The sequence below is a fragment of the Cinclus cinclus genome, chromosome 10 (assembly GCF_963662255.1).
Source record: "Cinclus cinclus chromosome 10, bCinCin1.1, whole genome shotgun sequence".
Taxonomy (NCBI): Eukaryota; Metazoa; Chordata; class Aves; order Passeriformes; family Cinclidae; genus Cinclus; species Cinclus cinclus.
This window is the reverse complement of record NC_085055.1, coordinates 22,268,963-22,295,620: the sequence shown is the minus strand read 5'-3', so window position 1 is coordinate 22,295,620 and position 26,658 is coordinate 22,268,963. Positions and strand designations below refer to the sequence as shown.

Below are 26,658 nucleotides of genomic sequence, written 5' to 3'. Positions count from 1 at the left end.
CCGTTTCTGCTGGTTTCGAAATAAAAAGCTTTGGGTAATTTGGAAAGTCATTCGCAGTTTTCGACCAGCCTCCCTCCCACCCAGGGTGCAGCCAGGATCCCCGCGGCCAGCGGTCCGGGATGGGATGGGATGGGATGGGATGGGATGGGATGGGGTGGGATGGGGTGGGATGGGGTGGGATGGGGTGGGATGGGATGGGATGGGATGGGGTGGGATGGGATGGGGTGGTCACAGCCGCAGCCCCTCAGGGCGGCCCGCCACAGCCGTAGGGAGTGAGGGAACGGCAGGCGGGACTCAGCAGCCACGGCACCCAATGAGCAGAGGCGCCGTGAGAGCGGCACGGAGAGCAGCAAATGGGACTCCAGCGCGGGAGGAGGCAAAACGGCTCGAGGGCCCCGGAGCTCGTGGCTCCCGCCGGCCTCCCCTTCCCCGCCACACGCGTTGCCCCGCGCTCCCTGAGGCAGCGCGGCCGACCTGCTCCGTAGGTAGAAGGCCGTTCCGCAAGGCGATAGCGATTCCTCCCAGGGGTTTGCGGGCGGAAGGACGAGGCCGAGAGCAGCGCGCAACCAGTCCGGCTCAAGGCGCCGGTGGAGAGGGAGCGGGTCGCAGCCGCCTCCCACCAGTCCTGCAGGGAACTACAACTCCCAGGAGGCCGCGGGGTGCAAGTGGGCGGAGCTCTGCCCCCGCCTCCTGGGCGCGCCACCTGCGGGCGATTGGCTGCGGCGCGGCGGCAGCGCCGGGCTCTGATTGGCTGCGGCGGCGGCGGAGGCAGTTTCCGGAAGGGGCGGTGGGAGGAGGAGCGATATGGCGGCGGAGAGCGGAGCGGGGCCGCAGGAGATGATGGAGGGTGAGAGCCCGCTGGAGCTGCCGTGGAGGCTGCGGGGGTCGGGGTGGTGCGGCCGGCTGCTGGAACGCCGCCCGCGGGCGGTGTGGCTTCCAGCTGCGCGCCGGGGAGGCTTTTGGGCCCTCCGCGGTCGTGTGCAGTCCCCGTGTGTCCAGCCTGAGGGCCACTGGCCAGGAGGCCAGGCCCTGTCGGGGGGCCGGTGTGTGTTACCGCATGGCGTGATGCCCGGGGGCTCCGTGTGCCTGAGGGAGAAGGAGTGGGGTTGAGGAGATGGCCGTGACGTGAAAAATAAAGATAACAAGAGAGAAACCTTCTGGATGGCGCTGGTTTTCTTTAGTCCCCCGGTGAAACGAGAGCAAATAATGAGGAGGGGGCAGCGAGGAGCTTGTTCAGGTTCAGGGTGGCCACCGGAGCTGTGGCTCAGTAAATGTGAAGGGATCTGGCAGGTTGTCTGGGGAGACGGTTACTTTTATCTACGAGGATCTTTTACTGATGCCTTCACTTCTTCGTGTCATTGGTACTATTGTACATGATACTGATTTTTAAAATGTAACAGTTCTAATTCCATTTCCGTAATCTTTGGAATTGCACTTCATTGATCTAAGAAATTTCCTTTTTCCTCCAGTCTTCTTCCCAGATTGTTGGTTTTAGGAAGATGTGATGGGAGGAAAAAGTGCATCCAAAATCAAAGTAGAAACAAGGGGTAAGAGGCCTTTTATTTAAGACTAAACCTTTCATTTAGTTAACTTAGGATTTCTACTAACTGCGTAGTCGTTTATGTGAATCCTGGTTATTTTATCTGCTTGCTGCTCCTCCCCTGTGCCCCGCTGCTGGAAAAAGCCTAATTCTGCTGTTCTGTGTCTTGTGTAGTTGATAAGCGAATCGAGTCGGAGGAGTCGGGAGACGAGGAGGGGAGGAAGCAGGCGGTTCGATTGGTGACAGAGCTCAGCCAGCAGAGCCTGCGGGATGAGCAGAACGGCGAGAACTCCGCAGGTACCGTGTCAGCCTCACCACTGCCTCCAGGAGTCCCGGCCGCGTGTGCACAGCCTGCAGCAGCCCCTTGTGTGTGCTCCTCGTGGCTGGGTATCCGTGGGAATCTTCCCTGGAGCCACCTTCTTGAGATTTCAATAAATCGTAGTGTTGTTGTTGCTAGAATAAAGTTGCCTGCTTTTAATGGAGCTACTAATATTAGACCTTTGATTTTTTTTTTTTGTTTGTCCTTATTTACCCATCCATCTTATTGTTTGGAATATTTAATGTCAAAATACAAACTATCTTTATTCATATTGTTCTTTTATGGAAATTTAGAAACTTTATGTGGAAAGATGCTGGAAATTTTCATTAGAAGTAATCATGAGGAGCTTTTCATAATTCTACCTTAGTTTATGTAGTTTTTTGCCTAAAGAATTGCCAAGTTCCTCTGGAAGGCAGCAAAGATTGGAAGGAACCTGTCCATTTAATTGTTTTAATTTAAAAGACATCTCAAAATTATATCTTTGAATCCTCTTGGGTTTAAACTTTTCCTATTGATCTCACGGTTTGTATTTGAACATGGGGTGGAAATAGAGACAGACTTTAAAGCCTGTGAATGTTTGATGGAAAGGTTTTTAGTGGCTTGCATGGAGCTTGTCAGAGCAGATCTATTTCTGCAGGCCCAGTGTAGTGATTTGGGCCGAGCTTTTGGTGCCATCTGAAGTGTAACATTGTTCTTTTGACAGAAGTGTCCATGTTGTTATTATTATTGGGTTACTGGAAAGGAAATAATGAAGCAAATTTTAGTTCTTGCAGTGGATCCCTCCTCATCTTAACCTTACCCATTGGGATTTGCCAGCGTATTTTTTTTTTAAACTAGTAAATAGTTACTAGAATTTTAAATCTTATAACTAAAAGCACTCTACATAGGTCTAATTTGTTGTTGACAATTTAAACCCCCTAATCATTAATAAAGAAATGCTCTTCCATAGGCTGGCCATGGCTTTGCAAACTGTACAATTGATAGAACCATACAGAGCAGACAGAGCTTTCCTTTGCATGCCTGAAACCCTGAGTGTTTGCTCAGCTGGCATGATTTAGCTGTGTGTTGGAGGTTATATTTTGCACATTGTTCCCCTGGGAATTCTATGAAAGGAAATAGAGAAGCAATGTACCTTAGTGAAAGCAAGAAAAACACATTCAGATTTGTTTGCTGAATTACATTTGTGTACTGTTTAATATAATGACTGTATTGTTACTTTTCCCAAACTGTAAGCATTCAGAAAACTAGGGCAGGAACCAAGCAGAGGAGTAATTTTTGAATATTCGAGATAGTTTCCACGGCCAGCTTTGAGTTTCTCAGCTGAAAGGAAAATGATGAGTTTTCCACATTTTTTTCACAGAAGATCTTAAGTAGAAAGAGCTTGAGCAGCTGCAATTTCAAATTCATAATTTAGCTAATTCTCTGAGGAATAGAGCCTCTGGTTAGAAAGCTTATAACTGAGCTATTTATACTATTCTTCATGCATATGCACTCAACAAGTGTAGTTAAGCTTCTTGTTGATTGAAAATCTTGTGGTACTGTGAACTTACATAACTCAGTAATGACTGTTCCCACTGTGGAATTTGGGTTTTCTGAATGGTGGATTTTTTTTTTTCCACCTCTGCAAAGGCATGTGGCTTGCAGGCATAGGTTACACAAAATTTCATTTACGAAACTTCACTGCCACAATGATGTTTTTTTTTTTCCCCGTTGAGAAGTGTGGAGTAAAGCAATTTGTGAGGGAAATTGCAGTCCTGGCTGTAAAGTGCTTGTAGGAGGGTCAGTTTAGAGTTGTTTTTTTTTTTTTTTATGTCCACTCAGTTCATAAATAAAATTACATAAATGACTGTAAACTTGCTAGAACCATTTTTCTCTTCTTTCTTTTCCCTTTTTTTTTTCTTCTTCTGTTCTTTATGAAAATGTTAAAACACATTTTCTCTCACCAATACTGATTTACAGCTGATACCAGATACACATCTCCCTCAGACTGCTGAATGCTTCATACACAGTACACAGACTTCATGACAGTTGGCTTTATGTAGCAGTGCCTGTGTTCAGTTTTAAATTTCTTTAATTTTAGTGAATTCAGTGTGTATCCTGTGTGATTTGGTTTTGCCCCTTTGGATTTGAGTGCTGTTTTCCACATTGGCTGTTGTGAGTAGTCTTTCAAAGCCATATTCAAAATTAAGAGGAGCTACCCTTTGACAAGCCCCAGAACACATTATTAACACGTTACCTAAATCAAGTGTTTATAAATATTCAAGCTTGCTAGCCAAACAAAGTCAAATAATTTTTTTTACTTGAATGGGGATTTTTGCCGAAGGGTTTATTTTTTTTTGTACCAAGTGTGTGATTTGCTTTACTCTTGGGCAACTTTAAAAGTCTCAAAGGACTTGAAACAAAAAACTCCTTCACCATGAGCACTAAGTTACTGCCAGTATGACTCAACACAAGGGACATAATTAGGATTTTTCCATGTGATATCTCAAATAACTGTTGTTCCACACCTGGGCACTGTTCCTGTGGGCTGTAAATTCAGCAAGACTGCTTGTTTGGCTTGGAGCACTTCTCACTGCCAGTCTTTGCACCCAAGAAACAGGTCAAAGAGGTAAAGCCTTGATAGCAGTAGGGAGGGGTATCCCACTCCCTTGCTGAACTGCAGAACTCCTGATATGGAACTGAAATAAGAAAAAAGCAGGCGTTGCTCACTGCTAATTGCTGACAGGCACATGTGTGTGTGTCAGTTTTTGGTGGCATTTCTATCTTCCTGTTTAACATCCCCACGACTACCAGCACATTTTGCATTCCCAAAATAAAATTTCTGCTTCCTGCTAATTTGTGCTATTAAAAAAAAAAGAAAGATTGCTTTTGCAGTCTTAACTTCTGTGAATCAGTTCAGTGAGTCTCTTTCCTGTTTAAATGTCCAAGCAAGAGCAACAGCCCAAATACAGGAAGGTCAGTGATGATCTGTGGGCTACCAAACCCTTGGAGCTGCATGGTAACATTAGAAATGGTGATGCTGGTACTGTTTGTGCCTGCACTGCTACTTAAAAGGTTAAGCATTAGCAGGAGAAACACTTATTAAATAGGAGCACTTGACATTTACAGAGATGTTGTAACCATGCTGGGCTGTGAAAATACTCACTGCTGCTAGGTTAAGGGAATGAGCATGCATACATGCAGGAGTTACTGCAAAGCCTTTGGTATTTGACTGTAATTAAAGTTGCTTAAGTTTTTGGTAGACCCAGATAAGCTTTGCACATGAAGTAGAAAAATCTTGGGTGTTTTATGGAAGTTTTGCAAAGCTGAATTAGACTTTGTTTTTCTTCAGAAATTGATGCAACCAGCATGCCATCTCCAGCAAATGGTAGTGGGCATGAATTATTCAGCATGAATTTTCCAGTAGATTTTCCTCCCTCGTGTGCTATGGTAGAAGCACAGCAACTGCTGGGGTGTTTTCCAGAGCTATAAAAGCATTTCCCAAGGAAATTCATGCAGTGGGATAAACAGTGTTGTCTGGCATAGTAGAGAGTTCAGCCAAACCAAGGAAGGAAGATCCATGCAAAAGTGTTCACAACAGTGACATAAAGTGTCAGTGCTAATAAAAAAAGCTCTGAGGGGTGGGATTATTGAGATGCTTGGTCATTCCTGGTCATCTCACTAGACAGTAAGGATTCCTTCTTGGCAAGGTTTTATTATGTTGTCAGAGGAGCACAGACACTTTGGATGAGGTATCTTCAAAGGGATGATGGCCCTAGGTGTGAAGGAAAGGCATCCTGCCCACTCTTGAGCCTGCAGTTTTCAGCAACCACACAGGCAAGGTGAGCAAGGTGCTGCTCTGTGTGTCTTTCACACCTGAGCACGAAATCCTGCTGTTCAAGTTTTTTTCTGTAGTGAGCTGTCGAGGTTTTAGCGTGTGGCTTTAATGAAGCAGAATGTCTGAACTTTACCTCTGATGTGTTTCTTTTCCTGAGGAGCATTTGCTCTCTGGATGTTGGTTGTTACTCTGCCTTTGGCTGTCTGGGACAGAAGTTCATCATGTGTTTACTCCTCCTGCAGGAGAAGCGGAGACACCAGTGGACATGGAGACTATTAGCCTGGACCCAGAAGCTGAGGTAAAGGCAGATTTTTGTCCTTATGGGCTTTATACAGCAGGAAGCAAAGGTAGGCAAAGGCAAATGTTGAAATCTGATTAAAAGATCTAATTCTTCTGGAGCTGCTGGCGATTGTGATCCTCCCCAGAACTGATTCAGAGCCTTTAGACTAGAAGTAGAGGTGGTTTATTTTTCATCACTCTCTGAAACATTTTGTTAGTACTTTAGAATTTTAAATTAAGCACAGATGCATTGAAAGTGTGTCTGTACTGCAAGAGGTATTTCTGGGCCACAAGCTTCAGAGAGTGTGTTCAATGAGCTGTTTGCCCTGTGATTTGGAGCAGGCACAGTGACTTACCCAGCCCAATGCCTTGGCATCAGCAACCCCATGAGCCTGTTAGCAGCAAAGGGTTTGAACTGGGATGGGGAAGTGCTCTGTTTCTCTTTGATTTTCAAAACTGGAGCATTTGAACAGCATAGATGTGAAGTTCCTCAGCTGATTGCCAGTGCAGGATTAACATTGACAGAACCACTGGTTATTCAAACTGTCAGTCATTCCTGCTTATCTGAGGCCTGGAACTGGAAATGTGTTCCAGTTAAGCCCTAGCAAAATAGGTAGGAGAGCTTTGTGCAAAACTTTATTTAGGCAAGACTTTTTCTCAATGAATTTCTGAAGATTTCTAATGTTGGTGATGCTCAAACCCAGAAAAGGGCTGTTGCATTTTGCAGGTACTGCATTTGCAGTTGACAGGTTTAGGCTGTGTCTCTCAGTTGTGGTGGTAAAATCATGTACCAAACCCATTTTATAAATGCTCTTTGAAGGGAAGTTTTAATGAGCTACACATTTTGTAAGACTGTAATTTCCCTAGACCCAAGTAGCAGGCTGATCTTCAAAGACTGGATTTGTTTTGAAACAACTGTTAAATCCCTCCATTTCTCTTTAAGGATGTTGACTTGAATCATTTCCGAATTGGGAAGATTGAAGGATTTGAGGTGCTCAAGAAAGTGAAGGTAACAAGACTGGGGAATGGAGAATACCTCTTGGAATTTGGGATTTTGTAGATCTAACCTATAAGAAGACAGATAAAGAGTCTCTTTTTGGCTGAGATTTAGTGAGTTTGCTTAATTTTTAGATGAAGAAGGTGGTGTTTACCTATTTGTCGAGCAGTAATAAAAATCTTGGGATTTTGGAGCTTTGTTTTGGAAGTGAATGAAAGACAATGCATCAGGGCACATCCTGGACTAGAACAGCAGACTGAACATAGAATAATGTCTATGGGAAAGGATCTCTGGAGGTCTCCAGTAAAGCCCTCAAAGCAGGCCCAGCTAGAACATGTTGCTTAAGGCCTTCTCCAGTTAAACTTTTGGGTATTTCCAAGGATGGAGATTATGTAGCCTCTCTGGGCTGCTGTTACTGTGTCTGAGCACTGTGGTTGAAATATTTCCTTCTGTAGAGATTGTATAAAAAAACAAACAAAATCCAACAAAGCACTAACAACCCAACAAATTCCCAGCAAAACTTGCTGGGGAAACCCTCCCACACAGCTTTTTGTCTGTAAGCCAAAAGGCATTACATGCAATCCTTCATATCTATTTTCCTGTTTCTTTTTCAACTTTTCCTCAACTATTAGACCCTGTGTCTCCGTCAGAATTTGATTAAGCACATTGAAAACCTGGAGCAGTTGCAGACCTTGCGGGAGCTGGATCTCTATGACAATCAAATTCGGAAGATTGAGAACTTGGAGTCTCTGGTGGACCTTGAGTGAGTCCAGGGGAATCACCAGGATTGGGTTTGGGATGGTTTGCTACTCACTGTGTTATTCCTGCTGTACTTATTCCAGTGTTTATCACCCAAGCCTCTCTCAGAATTTATTTTGGTGCTCTGTGGAGGATAATGTCTATTCTCTATTGATATTTAACCTGTGCAGTGAACTAGTTTCATTATCCTGAAGCTCCTCAGGGATGGGCAGCTTGAAATGAAACCTGTGCTGTATAAGGCAATGAGAATGGCAGGTGGTTGCAGCTTCCACCCAGGTGTGGGAGCTCTCAGGCCCCCTTTGCTCTTGCTGCAAGAGTTCTGTGCAACAGGTTTTTATTCCTGCAAAACTGACAAGATTTCAGGTAAGGGGGTTTTTTTTGTTGGCTTTTTTTTTTTTTGAAGAGTGTTAGGGAAAGAGTAAGTATGCTTCCAAGTTTCTGAGTTTCTGGCACTTTCCTGGATCACTCTGGAGGTGCATTACAAAACTGTTCCCACTGGGGCAGGACTGGCCCACTTCTCAGCATCACAACTGCTTCCTGCCCAAGGGAGCCCTTGACATGTCAGAGGCAGATCTTGTAGGCAGGTACCTTTCCCAAAGAAAATGCAGATTGGCTTCCTCCCACCATGGCAGCTCCATTGCTGAGCAAAATAATGGCTGTCTTCTGCATGTGGCAGATGATTTTTTTTTTTTAATAACACAGTACAGAAGTATTTTGAAAGTTTTATTTGTTGTATTTTCTGATAAAAAGAAGTTGCATTCATGGCTTTAGCTTCAAGGCCTAGCAAAGGCTTGATCTCTGCAGACAGGGAGATTCCCCACCAATTTACGAGTGCCTCTTTCAGAATCATCTGTTCCTGATGGACTGATGAGATCTTTGGTTTGTTTTACATCAGGGTCCTGGACATCTCCTTTAATGTTCTGCGACACATTGAAGGACTAGATCGGCTTACCCAACTTAAAAAACTCTTCCTTGTCAACAACAAAATCAGCAAAATTGAGAATTTGAGCAACTTGCAGATGCTACAGATGTTAGAGTTGGGGTCCAATCGAATCCGGGTAGGTTTGCTCTGTGAAATGGTGGCTGGAGAGTTTTCAGCTCTTTAGTGTGATATTGGCATTTTCTGAAAGTGCACTGCATTGACTTTGATTTGCAGTTTTGTTGTTATTTGTTGTTCCAGTCATCCACTGTGCTTATTGCTGTGCATGCTGGAGCTTTTCATCATGCATTAGTGCCTGGGCTACTGAATCACCATTTATGAATATTTGTCTTTAATGAACTCATGTATCCCCTGTGTGTTTCCTTTTGCAGGTGATGGTTTCTTCCTGCTAGAGAGCCAAGCCTATCAAAACTAGCAATTGTTTTCTCTTACTTTCTACAGACTGCTGCTGAGCCCATGAAACCTATTGAAAGCAAAATGAGTTTGATTTTGCAGGTGCAATTGATGGCCTGCTATGGCAATCAGTCTTGCTCAGGAGAAAGATTTTCTTGAGGCTTTGCTCTGAAATGCCTTTAAAAGCTAAAACTTGGTACTGTAGAGCTGATTGCTTTTGGGTTTGATTGTGCAGTTTGTGACTTTTTCAGTTTAAAATCTGTGCCACTTACAGGAGAGCACTTACAGGTAGTCTCTCTTTTCCCTAACGTATGATTCTGTGTATTTGCTCAGTTCATAAGAGAACTGGTCAGACAGATGACACAAAAGACTTGCAACATGCAAAATGAGCTTTTTTTTAAAGTATTTTTAATTATATGCTCTTTAGAAGATACTCATGAAAGATGAGTGCATTTCAATCAATGTGGTGTAAGTTGGTGCTGGCCATTTATGGTCTCTGAGAAATTACTTGTTATGCTGAAAGAAGAGATCAGGAAAATACCTGTTTGTCCTTTTTATTTCAGGAGTTGTGGAAGAACACTTATCTTTGTAGAAAAGAAGGAAACTTCAGCCATTAAAAACAGCCTTCTAAGGCAGAAATATGTGCTGCTTTTTGAAGAGGAAAAATTTTCATTTGCTCCTACAGCTGAACTGGACTGAATTGTTTTCCAGGAATTTCTTCTTTGGAAATGAAATTATTTAGGGGAATAAATCTAGAGAACATCAGCCAGGTCACATGAGGGGTGAGGAACCTTAAAGTTTGCATAGGATGGAGGGATAGGAGTTATGGAGAAAAACATTTGGCTTTTCAGAAACAGAGCAGGCTCAGCACACTGATCCTTACATTACAAAAGTTGGGTTAAGCAAAATTGTACTGTATTCTGTATCTAAGCATCATTATCATCTGGGCAAAAAGAAATCCAGGTCGATTTCTGAATTGATACTTAAGCAGTACATTATCAATAATGTTGTTAAGGCAAGGAATATCTTTTTAACAACGAGCTTGGATTTATTTTATGTGTGTTTTCTCAGTGCTGAGCCTGAGCATATTAACAGAAAAACCAAAAATTAAAAAAAAACCCCCCAACAAATTGTCACTGTATGGGTAACACAAGCTTCTTAAATTACTTTGGTTTTAGTGGTTTTGTTTTGTTTTTTTTTTCTGTTTGTTAATTCTGTTCTGACTTCTTCAAACAGCAGTGTTCTATGCTTCTAATTGCTTTATTGGAGTGAGTAACCCGTGACTTGGCTTGGCATGAAGAAACCTCTTGCTGCCTGGGGGTACCTAGAACTCCAGGGCTATTTTTCCCTTGATGTGTAGAGTGGCTTGGCTGTATGCTTTATTGCTGAACATATCCTTAACTCTTTAGGGTACAAGCCTGTGGACTCCAGGCAGTGTTCTTGGCTCTGAGGTGCCTATTTGACTTCTTTCCTGTGCATTAAAGCTGCTGCAGCAAGGCTGTTCTTGCCTTCTCTACAGCACACTCAAACCTCTCAGAATGCCCTGAGCTTGGAATCCCTCATGACCTAGCACTTTTTGCTCTGTTTCTTTTGGGGAGCAGAGTTTCATGCTTGAGCTGACACATTTAGTGCTTTTTTTCTGAAAGCTGGGCTGAGGCAGCTTTAATATAAGCACTTCTTTACTTGTTTTTACTCAGTTTTTGTCCTCTCATGTCCATCTGTTCCATTCCTCTCCCTATACTGAGTCATCAGTATTTCCTCCTCAGGGCTGGAGAAGCTGCCAGTGAGCAAGAAATCTATATTTTTTCTTGCAAGGTCAAAACAGGCTAAGTCCATAGTCTAGAAGGGGGTGTGAATGCAAATTTGAGCTAATTAACACTCTATGTTCAGTCTTCTGGCAGCTGTGGGATAGAAGTTGAAAAGCTTCTTTCCTTTCCTGAGTGTCCATCTTCTTCTTCTTCCAGATGGTATTGCATGCACAGGTAAACACACACACACAGAGTAAACCAAGTGGTGCTAGGACTCAGTGGCCTGGCTCCCCAGCACTACTAATTAGAAATTTTGGCAGGCAAGAAGCATGTGGAAAAGCTGAGATGCTACAGCCTACCTGGGCACAGACACACAGCTCTGGGTGTGTCTGTGTCCATATTACTGTTCTACTGTGAGCTGAAGTCTGGTTGTAAAATCCTTGTCATCTTGGTTTTTTAATGCAGAGGCTTTTCCCTGTGAAAAAAGGAAAGTTTCCTTTTGCTTGCAGGAGCCTTTTGTAATCTTACCTTTTTCCCTATTTTTGCTCTTCTGTTCATGCTTTCTCTTTTCCTTTGTAATATCCCTGATGCTTCACAGGGATCCTTATTTTCTCTTCCTGAAGGCTGAGCTGGAGCTGATCTGATACAGTGTCTCTATTCTGCCAGTAGCATTTGTATTTGGAAAGTGTACATCACTCAGACTGGTGTTCTGCCAGAAGCATAACTATATAACCACTAGTTAAATCTATTTAGCACACATACACACACCCGTGAGACAGTTAACTTTGCTTATGGCAGAGAAGCTGAACAACTTGCCTCTGTGCTATGCAGTCACTGAAGTGCAGGATTAAATTTATAAATTGTGTTTTTTCTTCACAGATTGTTACCATTCCCTGGTGACAGATTTTTATATTCCCCCCCCCTCCCCCCCCCCCAGGGTACACCACATGGTTATAATGTGGCTACAAAGTGACAGCCACATCTACCAGGTAGAGTTTTCCAGTAACACTCTTTCCTCTGGTCGTTTCACAGGTAATTGAAAACATTGACACCTTGGCTAATCTTGACAGTCTGTTCCTTGGGAAAAATAAAATCACCAAGCTCCAGAACTTGGATGCGCTGACGAACCTGACTGTGCTCAGTATACAGGTATTGGTTGTTCTGAAAAGCCTTGGTGACATGAACCACCCTGTGAGATAGATCAGCTCTTCTGAATCACAGAATCCCAGAATGGTTTGGGTTGGAAGGAACCTTAAAGACCATCTTGCTCCACCCCTCTGAAATGGGCAGGACACCTTCCACTATCCCAGGCTGCATGCCAAGCTCCCACCTTGGACATTTCAGGGATCCAGGGGCAGCCACAGCTTCTCTAGGCACCCTGTGCCAGAGCCTCCCCACCCTCACAGAGAAGAATTTCTTCCTAACATTTAATTTAAATCTGCCTTCCTTCAGCTTAAGGCCATTCCCCCTTGTCCTATCACTATATACCCTTGTGAAAAATCCCTCTCCAGCCTTCTTGTAAGCCCCCCATTAGCAGGTCTGCAGTCAAACTCCTGTACTGGAAGAAGTGTGATATTCTTTGTGTTGTCTTATTTCATCCTTTCATGCTATTTGAGATTGACAGACACCAATAAAATTATAAAACAAATACTTGATTTTTATGGAAGAAAGAACAGGAAATGAATGTTATCCCCTACTTCTTTCCTGAAACACTGTTTCCTGATATATTACAATACCATTGAAAGTGTTTGCCAGGTAATCCTTACAGTGACAGTGGCTCAGTGTCACTGCTTTCTTACTGAAGAGGCAGCCTGTCGTTAATGAGCTTTCAAAAAACTTCTTCCTTTTTAAAAGGTGGAGTAAAAGATGCTCAGCCAATTTCTTTCACCAGGTCTCCTTCTTATCCATATGATAATGCTTGTGCATTCTGGTGTCTCTTAAAGCTGCTGACAAGGCACACTGACTACCTGCTGTGGTACCTGTATGTGCCATTATTCTGTAGGACATAAAGAATTAGCTACAGCAGAATACAGTGTGATTAAGGTGGTGCAACTTCTTCTCTGACTTTCCCATTTGTAAAGACCTACATAATGAACACTGTTCCTGCACAGGCCTGTTGTTTGTTAAGACACCAGGCCTAAAACTTTCAGGCTGCAGCTTTTGGTGGGAAGGTCAGAGTCTGATTCTTGCTGGAGACTGGGACTTGTATGGAGCTTCCTTTTGCATCAGTGGTGCAGAGATCAAACAGCTGAGCTCACAAGGTCAGTGTGGGCCTGTGATGGGTGTGGGCACCACCTAATTAGTGGCTTGTCCTCATTTTCTGCTGCTTTTATTCACAATCAGAATTCAAACACAAAGGAGACGAATATTGTTTATTAAATCTTATCTATCTAAAGTACAGAGAGTTCTGCAGCACTTCTAGCTACCAGCTAAAAGCAAGCAAAATGGAGAGACAAATCTAGCTAGTTATGAGGTCTTTTAAAGGTAAACAGTCCAATAAAGAATTAACACCTATATTATTTACACCTTTGACCCAATAACCAATCTCCTGTGACCTGCACTGCAGGATTTTCTATCCAGCCAGAAACCACTACTTGAAATCATGAAGAAGAAGGAAGAAGACAACACCCAAGAACTTCCATCTTGTCCCATACCTATTACTAGATTCTAAAAACCCCAAATTTCAAGCCCTTCACCGTGTGAAATTACGCACTTCTGTTTTAACTACACACCAGTGATTCTAACTCTAAACTAGGACACTCCACCACTCAGATTTGGAAGATTTCTCTAAGACCTCAAGTCAAAAGCAGTATTCTCCAGGGGTTCAGTGTCAGGAAGCACAGAAAGTTCAAAACTCACAGGTTTCTGGGTTCCAACATGGGCCCAAGCAGACTATTTCCCCTTCTCAGCTATATTTCAGAGAAATTCTTTTCCCCCAGTGAGTCACATGGGTTTGGGTTTGTTTGGAGTGGTACTAAACAACTGCTGCACTTCCAGAATAACCGTCTGACCAAGATTGAGGGGCTGCAGAGCCTGGTGAATCTGCGGGAGTTGTACCTCAGCCACAACGGCATCGAAGTCATCGAGGGACTGGAGAACAATGTGAGCAGGCTTTGGCTGACTGTGCAACACAATTGTTGCCCTGAGCTGCTTGTGTTAGTGGCTTTTCTGGAAGTTTTTGTTCCTTGGTTTCTCCAGTTAGATGTGGGTTCCTGAGTCTCTTGAGAAGCCACAAATATCCAAGTGCTTATTATATGTTAAAATATCTCGTATGGGTAAAGATCCTCTAGGTATTCTGGAGTAGAATTGTTTTTGTGACATGGGGAAGGGAAGTGTGGTTGAAGCAGTAGCCTGGCTGATCTTCAGCCATGGGAAGGCTCCTGGACACAGCTGGCTGCTGCAGCCTTTCAGACAGCAGCTTGTAGATAACCATGAGTGCTTTTCAATAGGACAAAACTGGAGCTAGGAGTAAGAGAGGCTAGCCATGGCAGGCAGCTTGCCTTCCTGTCAGTGTACATGTCTGTCTTTTTGGATGGGATGGATTTCATGGAGGCCTGTATTTTCATTCTTACCCAGCAAAAGTTTTTCTAAAATTGTTGAGTTTCCTGCTGCTAACAGTTTGCTCAGGGGGACGCTTTGGATCTGATTTTTAATCCTCCTCTTAATGTACTTTGAGGAAAGCTGGCTGGATGGCAACTGCCAGCCAAGGGCTCCTAAAAAGTGAGCCCGTGGCTGGCAGTTGCCATCCAGCCAGTAACTGCCTTCATTTTTGTGACATGGCTTCTGGGGGTCAGTAGCCCAGCTTAATAAAACAATCTTGTTCTATATGGGCAGCAAGAGTTGAGCTGAATGTGAGCAGCTGGCAATTATGTGTCTGCTCCTGACAGTTTCCTACTCTGGGCCTGGAAAAAGTTGCACAGAGAAGATGGAAGGAAATCAGATCTAATATTTTTGTGTTTGCTTTGTCTAGAACAAACTCACAATGCTGGACATTGCATCCAACAGAATTAAGAAGATTGAGAATATCAGTCACCTAACAGAGCTGCAGGAGTTCTGGGTAAGCACAGGCCAGAGCTGTTGCCCAGAATGTTCTGTGCAGCAGTGAGGGAAACCTTTCTGATGGGCAGCATATGCACATGTGTGCCTTGGAGGGAACTGCTCTACTTCTGGTGATCAGCTTTAAGGTCTTGACAGTCTGCATGGGTAAAGTGTGTGGTGGTTTCCCCTAGGGAAAGGGAAGAGCTTAAAAATTTATTTGCAGAACTTTTAGCAAAGTGGTAAGAAGCCTGTCTCCGCCTAGGAAATGGGCCCTGCCTTCATGCTCAGGTTGATTATGAAACAGCCCCACATGTCCTGTTTCTGCAGCTCTTCTTTCTGTAAATGAGCATGGCAGAGTACCAGGGGAAGCACAGAGCTTGTTCAGAGCAGAGTTGGTGTGTTTATGGTGTTACAAAATCAACTTCTGGTTCTATTCCTTTGAGGCAGATAACTTAGGATCGCTTCTGTTTCATTCTGGCAGCCTGGATTGCTGAGTTCTTTGGCTTTCCTAAGTCAGGTCAGGAAATTCAGAGATACCCTGTGCTAAAGCACCAGCACTGTGCCGTGTTTGGGAGCTGTGTACAAATGTGCTTGTGTGAAAAAATGGAGAAGCAGCAGCAGATGTTCATGATCTGGCATGTGCTTTAGTTCTTGTAGAGTTTCTGCATTCAAGGCTGAGAATAAGAGCTGTGCTGTATAATGTCTGTCATTTGGAGTTATTTAAACTCTTGGGCGGATGCTGAGAGAAAAGGAGTGGAAAGCAGCTTCAAATGAAACCCAGCTGGAGTCTGGAGCCCAGGCTCCTTAGATCATTTTCCTCATCTTGAAGGGTGGCTGAGGAGGCAGCCAGCAGTGTTACCTGGCCATGCTTGTCTGTAAGGAGCTCCTTAAAGAACATTTATCATGGCATCTTTTTGGGCAGCAGAGGTGAGGAAGTGCAGTGTGGCTGGTGTGGGGCCTGTCCTGATCCCGTGCAATTTCCTCCTGTCTTCATCTTTGCTGTTGCTTTGTTTTATAGGAAGTGTCTGCACTGGTTTGCACTTGTACTGAAAGGACAGACCAGAGCTGAACTGCTCTGGATTCCTTTGCAAAAACACCAGTGTGTTTAGAGTCCTTTGTCAGAGCAGAGATCTGTTAGCTGAGCACAAAAATGCCCTCCTGGCTTTGTTCCACTTCAACACGGCGTTTAAAAAAAACTGATATATTTGAAAAGGAGCAGGGCAGAATTCTCAATGCAAACCAGTGTTGTATCTCCCAGTTCATGTTTTTTTTTTTTTTCACTGACTGCACAGTCAAAGCCATGTAAAAATATCCTTTAACACCTTAAGTAAACAGAATTCAAAATCCTAGATACTGTGATGGTCTTCTAGCAGTTTCCCAGTAGCACATCCCCCATGGAAGGACTGAGACATCTGAAGGTTGAGTGACCTGGCTGAAGTGATATTGTGATGACCTGTAGTAGAACGAGACAATCCAATGAGATTTTTTTATATTTTATTTGAAGGTGGCATTGCTGCAGTGACTCTGTATCCAAAAGCAAAGGGTGCCATTGTCTCAGGGTTGGACAGCATGGCACCTTGCAGCTTTGCTTCCTTGTTGGACAGCTGGAGCACTCATTCCTTTGCATGCAATTGCTGAGCCAACAATGAGGCAGGAGAAGAACCCAAATCAGAGAGCTTGGCACTTCCTCTGGAGTGTAGGAGCAGTTTTTGCAGGGAAATTTATGTCGAGGAGAGAGGAAAATGTTGCTTTTCTTGTCAGTTTGCAACCGTTTTTAATGTTTCCTGAGAAGTCATAAAAGTAAAGATGGATGTCACAGTGGAAGTAAATAAAGATATAAAGATTTCCAGCCCATAAATGCACAGTGGAGGGGGAGATGGTGTGGAGACTGGCTGGTGCCTTGCAGGGTCTTTCCTAGCACAGTGGTTGGACTGGATCTGCTGTCTGACGGGTGGAGCATCAGACCAGCAGCCAGGACAGGGTGGGGGAGTTGGGTTTAGTGCTGAGGCCTGGGATGTGAGACAGGAAAGCTCATCTCAGAGGTTCCAGGGCAAGAAGGATCTTGTAGACAGGGTGTTTGTGAGCATGAAGCCTGTGCAGCAGTGGTGCCCTGGTAGCAGCGACGCAGTCCCACGACCGCATTCCTTTTTTGGGGGGGTACTTGTGGATGTGAACATGCCTGTGGTGTGCTCTGCAGATGAATGACAACCTCGTTGAGAGCTGGAGTGACCTGGATGAGCTGAAAGGAGCCAAGAATTTGGAGACTGTATACCTGGAACGAAACCCCTTGCAGAAGGACCCCCAGTACCGGCGCAAAATCATGCTGGCCCTCCCGACTGTGCGGCAGATCGATGCCACCTTCGTTCGATTCTGAGCCTCCTGCTGCCCTCTCTCCCCTGCCCTCCTCCAAGAAATGTCCCAGGGGGGTTTTTTTATCCACTCGCCACTCCCCAGGTCTTCAGTACACTGACACAGGGCAAATAGTCAACAAAAAGCACTGAAACCAGGTCTCGTGTACAATGCACTCATTGTTTTTGAAATGTTATTATTATTATTATTATTATTATTATTATTGTTATTAAATCTTAACACAAGAACCTTCAATGTGCCTGTGTTTTTTATTTTATGGGGGAGGTTTTACCAGAAGGTATTTGCAGCAGACTGAAGACATGTGAGCCACTTGCTGACCGCAGCTGATTCTGTGGCATATGTTCAGGTTTGGAATGAACACCACGTCCAGATCAAGGCTCAACAGTGGCCTGTAAAAATGTTCAAAAGGTCTGATCCACCCCCCACTTAGTTACCAGGCATGAGCCAGTGCTAAATACCTGGTGGTACTGCATGGGGCTGTGGGGGAAGTAGCCTTTTTGTTCTCATGTTTTTAAACACAACTGCAAGCTCATGAGAGGACTGGGGACAAGCTGGTATTGATATATTAATGGTGAGCAAGGTAAGGGTTTGGTAGCACTTTGTTGCAGACAGTGTTTGCTATCAGAGAATCTGAATCAAGTCCTGCTTCTACTGAAGTTGGCAGTGTGGTATTGCTGTCCCTCTGCACCTGTGTTTGATCCAGGCTAATGAACTGCATCTCTCCAGCAGCTGAAAAACTGGGAAGCACTTGCCATCTGCTGCTGTGTTTGTCCAACAGGCATGTCGTCAGTCCAGGGGAACAAGGGAAACAGGAGGGGTGCTTGAAAATGTGCTCTTGGTGGTAGTCTGATTCATTCTGATCTGACATGAATTTGAACCTTTGAAAGAGTGGGATGAATCCCTTCTTCAGCTGAAGACTGGGAATATTAATCAGGACAGCGTGGCCCGTAAAATACATGACAGTGTAAAATATTTTAGTTCCCCTTTGTGGGCTGTGTTGCCCTTGCTCACAGGCAGCTCCACTGTACATTGTGATCCTGAGGGAGGTGGTGACTGGGCTTGAGTGAGGAACCTGCACCTTGCCATGTCACTGAACTGGGGATGTGGTGAGATGAGTTGCTTTGAGTCCCTGAAAGTGCCAGAGACTCTCCCTGGGGACTGTAAAAGCAGCATCTCAGTTACTCGGTTACATTGGTGCTGTACCCCCACATTATTCCTGGGCTGGCCCTGTGCCCCTTGGCTGGCAGCACCTGGCAGGCAAAACACAGCTGGGATTTTCCCCAAAATTGTAAAAACCATCACAAACTCTTTTATTATAAATGTGAGGGGAACACAGTGCTTAAATCTTCCCTGGTGCCCCAAAATCCCAGTGCCTTGGCCAGGCACCAGCCCCTCCTGGGAGCAGGGGAACCTCCTCCCCCTCGCTGCCTCTCTCTGAATCCAACTGAACCCTCTTTGCTCAGGGCCACACAGGTCCCCACCTCCAGTTCAAACAAAGGCAGGGCCTCCTCCCGGCTGCTTGGAGAAAGGTGTTTCTGAATGGGGAAGGTTCCTGCACTACACTGGGAGCCCCAAGAGGGGAAGCAGCCATCAACAGGAGCAACGGGGTAGCACTTCCCACTCTCTCCCCACCGGAGGAGAAGCAGCATTAGGTTGGGAGGACCCCTCTTCCCTGTGCCTGCTGGCTCAGATCGAGCTCTGTGGGAGGAATAAGCAGGGTATGGGGTTAAAAGCAGTTTGAGCCCACAGTGTGGGGCTCATGTTGGGAGCTGTGGGAGAGGGGCAGGATGCAACAGACCCCAGGGCCTTCATCCAACTTTTCAAGCAGTGCCTGGCCTGGCAGCTGATTCCCTACCACAATCCCTCTCCAGCTCCAACATGGGGCTCAGAAGTGAGGAGGCAATGGATATGCCCCAGGTGGGTGGGCACAACCCATCTCTGCTGCAGCCGGGCTGCCTTGGGGATCACTGCGCTCCTCACCTCCAACCCAGGCACACAACCCCAGACAAAAGGAGCAGGGCCAATGTCTTCAGCAACGGCTGCATGAGGACAGGTGAGGAAAAAATGCTTGGCTTGGAGTTCGACTCCATCCTGGAGAGGAGGCTGGGGCAAAAGGGGGTCTTGTTAGGTTGAGGAGCACAAGAAAAGCCTCAGTGCTCCATGACTGGAGCTGGCAGCTGGTCCATACATCGTGTTCAGAAGGCACTGTATCCCCAACCCCTCTCAGGACCATCCTACTCATCCTACTTATCCTACCCAGGTGCTCCAGCCCTTCCCTTTCACAAGACAGGTCCTCAGTCCTGTTAATAAACTCTCCCAGCTTCCTGCTTCCTGTGCTAGGAACACCCAAGTGAAACAGCTGGAGTCCCCTCCAGAGCAAGCATGTCCTTCCCTCAGCTCCTTGTTTCGCTCTCAAGACAATGCCCTGACCCACAAGAGCACCAAGTCCTGGAGGAGACAGACATGCAGGATAAACATGGCTTTTGGTTCCATCATGATATCCCTTTCCTTGCCTCAGACATGGTCCCGGTGTGGGAAAGCATCCCCCAGGAGCTGAGCTGGCAGCAGGACAGCTGTGAGAACAGGGACTTGCAGGAGAAATCTGCTGCCATCCACAGGACCTGGAGGAACAAATTTCTGGACAAGCTTCACTCTGGGATACACACAGAAAAGTGATCTGACTCCAGATTTCTACCCCCTTGTGGTAAATGCAGCCTTGATTTGTGGATTGTGGGGTCCAGGGGAGGACATGCCCGGCCATGGGAGCCTCTCACAGGAGGGGAGCCAGGGCTTGCAGGGGTGTGATATGTTTGTGTTCATCTCCTGTGCTAGCTCTCCCAGGCTGATCCACGCCAGCACAGTCACGCCAGTGCCACCCACATAAACATGTGCAGGTGCCAGCAGCCTTATCGTTTAACTTCTGCTGGAGTCACTTCTCCCCACAGCACATGACTATCTGGAGAAGAAGGAGGTGCCCTGTCTTCTGCTGAGTGCACCCTGGAGCCTGCTCTGCTCCTGTGCAGCAGCTCCAGCTCTGAGTGCCTCTGAAGCTGAGCTGGTGAAGGGGGACCGTGCCCCAGTGCTCCTGGGTGTCACACTCTGCATGACCAGCTGCATTTCTGTGAGGCTCTGATGGGGTCTGCAGCTTCCTTGCTTTCCAAGGGACCCAGCAATCCCCCAGTCACCACTCTCGTCCCAGGAACACCTGTGGGATCCCACTTAATTTTGCTTCTGAGCTTCTCCTCCAGAGCCCCATCCCTTCTTTCCCTGGCTTCTGAAAAACAGGTTCCTGGGCCCTTGGGCAGGGCTAAAGGACAGGGGAGTCCTGCTGCCATCATGGGCAAGGAGCACTGTGGCAGGGGGGCTGTCCCATCACAGAATGGGAGCCCTCACATGGGCACAGGATACCTGGGACTGAGGGCAGTGTCAACCACTTTTGGGCTAGCTGGTCTCAGTCTGGGACCACCATCAGCCCTTTTGTTACCTCAGTAAGCAAGAAGAGGGCTCTGCGTGAACCAGATAAGCCCTTCTATCCCTGGGGCTGCTCTGGATGCATTCCTGGACTCAGCACCTGGGGTGTCCACTCACAGCTCTGACATGGCTCCTGCAGGTTTGTCAGCTGTCCCAGAAACTACCTGAGCTTTCTGGGAATCCGCAATGAGGAGCTGAGTGCAGGTCAGAGAGATCCTGGGCTGACCTTCTCAGCTGGTGTGTGCTGTGGGAATGGCTTCCCACGGGTGGGGTCTGATCTCCCTCAGGCTGAGGGCCCCACTGGCCCCACAGGGCAGCCCAAGTGGATGCTCCATGGAGCTGAGTGCTCAGCATGGTGGGGAAGGAGATCATCAACAACGTGCAGGAGGCGGCCATCCCCTGAGTATGCCCTGGCTTGCCAGGGTGATCACACGTCCCTGAGCTCACACAGGATGCCAAGGGCAGGTTCAGTAGCAGAGGACGTGGTGCCCCTTCTTTTGTTCCTTCAGAAAGCTGAAGTGTTGGTGGCATAAGCAGAAGCTCCTCTCAACCAAGAAGGTGGGTGAGGAGGGGGAGTGAACCCTGGTGGAGCAGGCATGCTGGGTTCTGGACCACCAGCTGCTGGGGGTTTAAAGGGCTGCTTGATGAGTACCTGGGGACAGATAGGGATTGGCCTCAGTCTGGGGAGTGCTGAGAGGCTCTGGGAGAAAGCAAGCTGGTGTGGAGAAGCAGGAATTGCAGGAGTCCTCCAGAGGAAGGAACTTGCACCCTGAGAAGCCTGCAGGGGCTGGAGGGAGAAGGGCTCCCCCACTCCCCACAGGATGGGGCTGCAGGATGCTGCAGGTGATGCTGTCATCTCAGTCTGTCCCTCCCCACTCCTCTTGCTCCTCTTTTTCCTAGTCCTGCAGTTTGGCTTCATCACCATCTTCACGGCAGCCTGTCCCCCAGCACTCCTCTTTGCCCTGCTCAGTAACTGGGTGGAGATGCCCACAGGTGCATCTGTTACTACTGGTGGCCTGTGGCTGAACAGGCACGGGGCATTGGCATCTAGTTCTCCATCCTGGAGGTTACCACTCACCTGGCCATCATCTCACTTTGGCCAGCAAAGTGTGCTGGGCAGGCACTAGTGGGGTGAGGGGGCTGCAGGTGGAGTAAGGGAACTGGGGGAGAACTCATTTGGGTGCTGCAGGATGTAGCATGATGAGGGGAGCAGCAATGCTCAGGGTGGATCTGCCTGTGCAGAGGGTGCAGATCCAGCCATGGGCAGTGGGCAACTGTCGTGCTCTGCTTGGCAATAACTGGGGGAAGAGAACAGCTGTCTGCTGTCCCAGACCAATGTCATATCTAGTTTGTCAGGCTGAGTAGAAGGAGAGGCAGAAAGCCACCCCAGAAGCAAAGGGCATGAAGGAGGGTGGAGATGGCGTGTCCCCCAGCAGGATCTGCTGCAGCTCTGCAGCTCATCTCCCTGCTTCCAGGCCTTCCTGATAGCCTTCACCTCTGATTTTCTGCCCCATGCATACTATAGGTACATCCGCAAGAGCAGCCTGCCCAACAGCGTGAACTTCACCTTGGTGCACACACCACGGGACTTTGTCCAGCAGAGCAGCACCCACGCAGGCAGAGCCTGCTCCTGCCTCGGCTGGCTCCTCCTTCCTTAGGCTCACATTGTGCCTTTCTCTGCCTCTGCCACAGCAAACGTTTTGGTTAGCAGAGCAACTTTTAGCCAGGTCCACGCTGTCCACCCACTTCCCTGAGGTCCTGGGGGCTCTGACTCATGCCAGGGCTGTGGACTGTCTGTGTGCAAGGTAGTGAGGAGGGTCACTGGATGCCACTGTGGAATTTTTGTGAAGAATAAACTCCCCTGGGGCCAGGTTACCTGTGGGACTTAGGTCCCAGCAGAAGCTGGCTGAGGGCTGGTTCTGCTGTGCACTGGCATGCCAGGCTGGGAGCATGAGTAACTGCTGCTCTTTCCTCCCTCAGACACAGAGCACTCAGGGACCAGGATGGCAACCTGACCCTGACTTAGTGGCAGCTGCTGGCTGTATGCTCGGGTTTCATCATCACCTTTGAGGTACCAGCTGCTGAGCACAACTGGGTGTCCCAGGGGGTGGTGCTGGGGCAGGGGTAAGGACTCACCCTGGCAGCCAACCCACACTTCCCATCCACTTCCAGCATTTGGGTATTGATATTGGATATGTGATTGCATGGCTGGTACCTGGCATGCCTGAGGCTGTGGAGGTTAAGATGAAGTGGGAAGAGTACCTGGAAGAGGCTCTGGCTGCAGGGCAGCTGAGCAAGAGGGACCGTGACTGATGCATCCCCTTCCTCCCTTTCACCAGCAGCATCCCTGGCACCAGCTGCCCTGAGGCAAGCAGGTTTGTGTTTCCCTACGAGGAGGGCACAGCCCCCACCCCATTCCTGCTCTCACCCCCTTCCTTGGACCCACCCTTTCAAGGGCATGGCCACAGCAAAGGCTCAGGTGTGCAAACTTGGAAGTCCTTGAATCCCTAGCTAAACCCAGCCCAGCATGGGCTGTCTTGGACCTCACCCCACCAGCAGAAATAATACCCACCACACTCCAAGCTGTTTCAGGTTTTATTTTAGAATTTATAAAATTCCAGTGTCATCCATACTCATGAGCCTTTTTACATGTTTGCATATAGTCTCCAAATTCCAAAGTTAAGGCCAAGGGATCATTGCTATGGAAACGTACAATATGGAAGACGTCAAAGAGAAGAAATGGACACATGCCACAGTCTGCTGCGGAAGGAGGGTGGTGGAGGGACAGTACTGGGTACAATCACTTCATGACCTTCTTTAGAGTGGAAGGTTGGGCTGTGGGGCATGAGCCCAAGGCAGCGAGTGCCCTGGATGTGACTCAAGCCTTGCTGTGCAAGTGGTGAGGGCGCAGGGGCATTAAGAGGAGAAGGGGGTGATAGGCTTGGTGATGCAGGGCAGACCTAAGCTACAGCATATTAACCATTTTCTGACAGATGCAGATGGGAAGGTACCACCCTAGTTCCCCTTCTCCCGTGCTGGAGGCAAGGCCCCCCTGTCCTTCAGGGGCAACCAGGCACCCCACAACAGGCCATGGTCCGTTTCACTTGGTTCTCAGACTGAAGGAGAGCACTGTGAGGTTTTGGTTTGACTTCTGCATAGCAGTCTCTGCCAAGAAGAGCTGGTGCAGGAAGAAAAAAAAAAGCATGGGCATGTTTGGCCTGTCCCAAGGAGGGAAAGGCAAGGCAGCTGAGCTCAGCCTGCCAGAGTTGTGCTAGGGACTCCTGCTTGTCCGAGAGCTGAAGCAGCTGGGACAGAGGAATGGCTCAGACAACAAGCTCTGTAGGATCGATGCAGGGAAGTGGGGGCACACAAAAACCCCACGCTACATGCCTTTCTCCATAAAAGTGTGGTTTTCCTCTTACTTGCTGGAAGAGCTCAGACATAACACACTGAGCAAGCTGTGGCAGGGCCCAGATGCAAGTGGCCCCAAGTACAAATCACGGATCACCCTCTACCACATGATGGAGGTCTCAGGAGGGCTCAGCACACACATCAACCCCCAACGTTGTCAGAGCAGAAGCCTGGCTCACACAACCTCTGCAGCCCAGGGCTAGCGCACAGCTGCACCCATGGCTCTGGGGCCAAGCCCTGTGCTAGCCCAGCATGCAGTCCTACTGATTCACAGCTTGCCTCAGCACCATCATGCCCTGCTTCCCTCGGGAGCAGCTCTCACAGCCATGTGGAGAACACAAGGCTCCTCTTGCTTCTCCTCCATGCTTCTGCTATGGCTGCCCAGAAGACAGCTGGAGTAACTAACCCACAACCATCGAGAGGCCCCCATCATACTGATGTTTGAGGTAGAAAGAAGGCAACAGGAACGGTGTGACTGCCGCTCACGCCGAGCTGCTGCAGCACTAACAGCAGGCTGCAGCTTCTCCAGGCTGTGCATCTCACCAGCTGCTCCCGAGCCGCGTCACTGCAGCGACCTCGGCCCAGCCAAACCTGTCTCATCCAGCCACGCTGCCATGGGCTGTGGCTCTCCTGCCTGCTCACACTACTGGGAAGAGGGGAACAAGGAGTGGGGTCCGTCATCAAGCACTGGAAGACTGGTCAAGTGTGCAGGCTGGGGCTGTGCTTGGTGCGGCGCAGGGACGCACGCTCGCTGCGCTCACGGGTGTTTTCCTGACCAGGGTAGCCATACGTTGTTCTGGCCCCTTCCATCTCTGTTGTCTCTACAGATTATTGAAGGTTTTGTTTCTTTAAAAAGCAGGTTTCCGACCTTACAGATTATTTCAAGCTCTCCCCACAGTCAGCTATCAGCATTAAATGAATTTTTGGCAGTTAAAAGGAAAAAAACGGTTGATTGCACTCTACAACGGTAAGGTAAGGCCTGGGATAAACACAAAGGAAAGAGGGCAAACGTTTTGGCTTTAGAAAGTCAAGGAAATTTATTTCCTGAGGTCATGAGACAGGAAGTAGATTCCTAGCCACAGTAAAGGAGGTCTCCTAATGAAGGCGAGAATGCCTAGTCAGACATGCTCAAGAGAGCAGATTGCTCTGCTAGCGCTTGGGAAGCTGCAAATCTTAGCCACTTGGAGTCAATTATGAAGTTTCTAACAAAAACACACACATTTAGTGTTTGAATCTGAGTGGAAGTCTTGTTCCAAAGGAGGAAAGAATATCCATCAAGAGATGAGGGCGGGTCCTAGACACGGTGATAGCTGAGGGGAGCAGGATGGGGTCTAGCACTCCAGACACCATTAGGAGACCTCTTGGGACAATTGATTTGTGCTCCAGCCGCTGGGTCAGATTTCAGACAGGAAGTATTTGTGGCAGGTTAGTGTCAGGTCAGCGGGCTGGAGGAGTTTCTGCTTCCAGGTCATTATCGTTTGGGTCCCCAGGGAAGAGTCTTGGGGGCCACTTGAGCCCCAAAGCTGGGGAAGTCTTCAGAACTGCTCATATCAGGGGCCTAGAGCAAACAAAAAGGGAACAAGTTAAGTTCCTGCCCTGCTGCAAACTTACATGGTGAGGCCCTGAGCTAAGCAGCATCGTTGATATCCCAGGAGGAGAGACAATGGGGAAAGGACAAAAAGGATCATTGTGGCCCCAGGACATGTAGAGGTGACACTGAGGAGGGTGCAGATATGGTGCAAAGGGCTCCAAGGGTCCCAGCTCAGTAAATAGGACACTGCAGCAGGGTCAGGCCAGCCCTGCAGCAGCACTAGGGCAGCTGAGGATGAGCTGCCACTTGTCCCAACTCAGAGCTGCAAACACCGAGCCAGTTCTGTGCTCCAGCAAGTCTCAGGTCCCAGGCACTATCCCTACCCCTAAAAATAACACAGCCTGGCAGGATACTTTCTGCTAAGGATCCCCCATTCCCCAGCAGCTCCACAGTGGTACAGCCAGAGTGGAGAAGACATTGGGAAAGTGCTCTGAAAGCTGGACAGGGGAGTCCAGGTCTGTGCTCAGGCCTGACAAAGAGCAGCAAAAAGCTGCTTTCTCTGTCACCAAGGAGTGCACTCTGTGTCCCCAGCACAGACAGAAGTGTCCCCACACCCTGTGCCCCCAGCTTGAAGCACAAGCAGCACTCACCTTCTCATTGTTGACGGTGGCCCAGGGGGCATCTCTCACCACAAAGCCCTTGGATGGGGCCTTGGACTCTTCATGTGAGGAGGGCTTCATGTACACCTGCATAGCCTCATTGTCCACCACATCTGCAAGCTGCAATAACAAAACCAGTGAGGGGGGTGGATCTGGATAGCTCCTCAAACTGAAACAAAATGCCCACCCCTCCCCTCCATCTCACCACACTGCAACATGCTCAAGCTCACCAGCCTGTTCCACAATGATCAAAAATGGTGTCTCTGCACTAGCCCCAGTGCCACAACTTTTAACTGGTGCAAGCTGCTACAAGGCAAGAACATGCACATCCTGGGGTGCCCCAGCATTCTCATTCACTGTCCTCTCCTGGACAGAGGGGGCAGTCC

At 47.6% G+C, this 26,658-nt stretch overlaps 2 protein-coding genes across 10 annotated transcripts in view; one reads left to right on the top strand and one right to left on the bottom strand.

Moving 5' to 3' along the window:
* Positions 1-781: 781 nt before the first annotated feature.
* On the top strand, positions 782-17,434 carry PPP1R7 (protein phosphatase 1 regulatory subunit 7). 5 transcript variants are annotated; one of them, XM_062499299.1, is made up of 11 exons: positions 782-847; positions 1,715-1,837; positions 5,388-5,390; positions 5,919-5,974; positions 6,899-6,964; positions 7,585-7,715; positions 8,607-8,769; positions 11,825-11,941; positions 13,790-13,894; positions 14,763-14,849; positions 17,028-17,434. In XM_062499299.1, the coding sequence occupies exons 1-11, from the start codon at positions 805-807 to the stop codon at positions 17,202-17,204; spliced, it is 1,071 nt and encodes a 356-aa protein (XP_062355283.1). In that variant the 5' UTR covers positions 782-804; the 3' UTR covers positions 17,205-17,434. The 5 variants fall into 5 exon arrangements, with proteins under 5 accessions (XP_062355283.1, XP_062355282.1, XP_062355280.1 ...); XM_062499297.1 differs by lacking the exon at positions 5,388-5,390 and adding an exon at positions 1,470-1,547 and having other exon boundaries at positions 788-847; XM_062499298.1 differs by lacking the exon at positions 5,388-5,390 and having other exon boundaries at positions 1,715-1,822.
* Positions 17,435-23,300: 5,866 nt separating this feature from the next.
* HDLBP (high density lipoprotein binding protein) overlaps positions 23,301-26,658 on the bottom strand; it is a 38,824-nt gene continuing 35,466 nt past the window's right edge. For all 5 annotated transcript variants that reach the window (XM_062499498.1, XM_062499499.1, XM_062499500.1 and 2 more), the window contains 2 exons: positions 26,264-26,392; positions 23,301-25,640 (listed from right to left, as the gene is read on the bottom strand). In XM_062499498.1, coding sequence (XP_062355482.1) covers positions 25,554-25,640; positions 26,264-26,392 — 216 coding nt within the window. In that variant the 3' untranslated portion in view covers positions 23,301-25,553. The remainder of the gene's footprint in view (positions 25,641-26,263; positions 26,393-26,658) is intronic.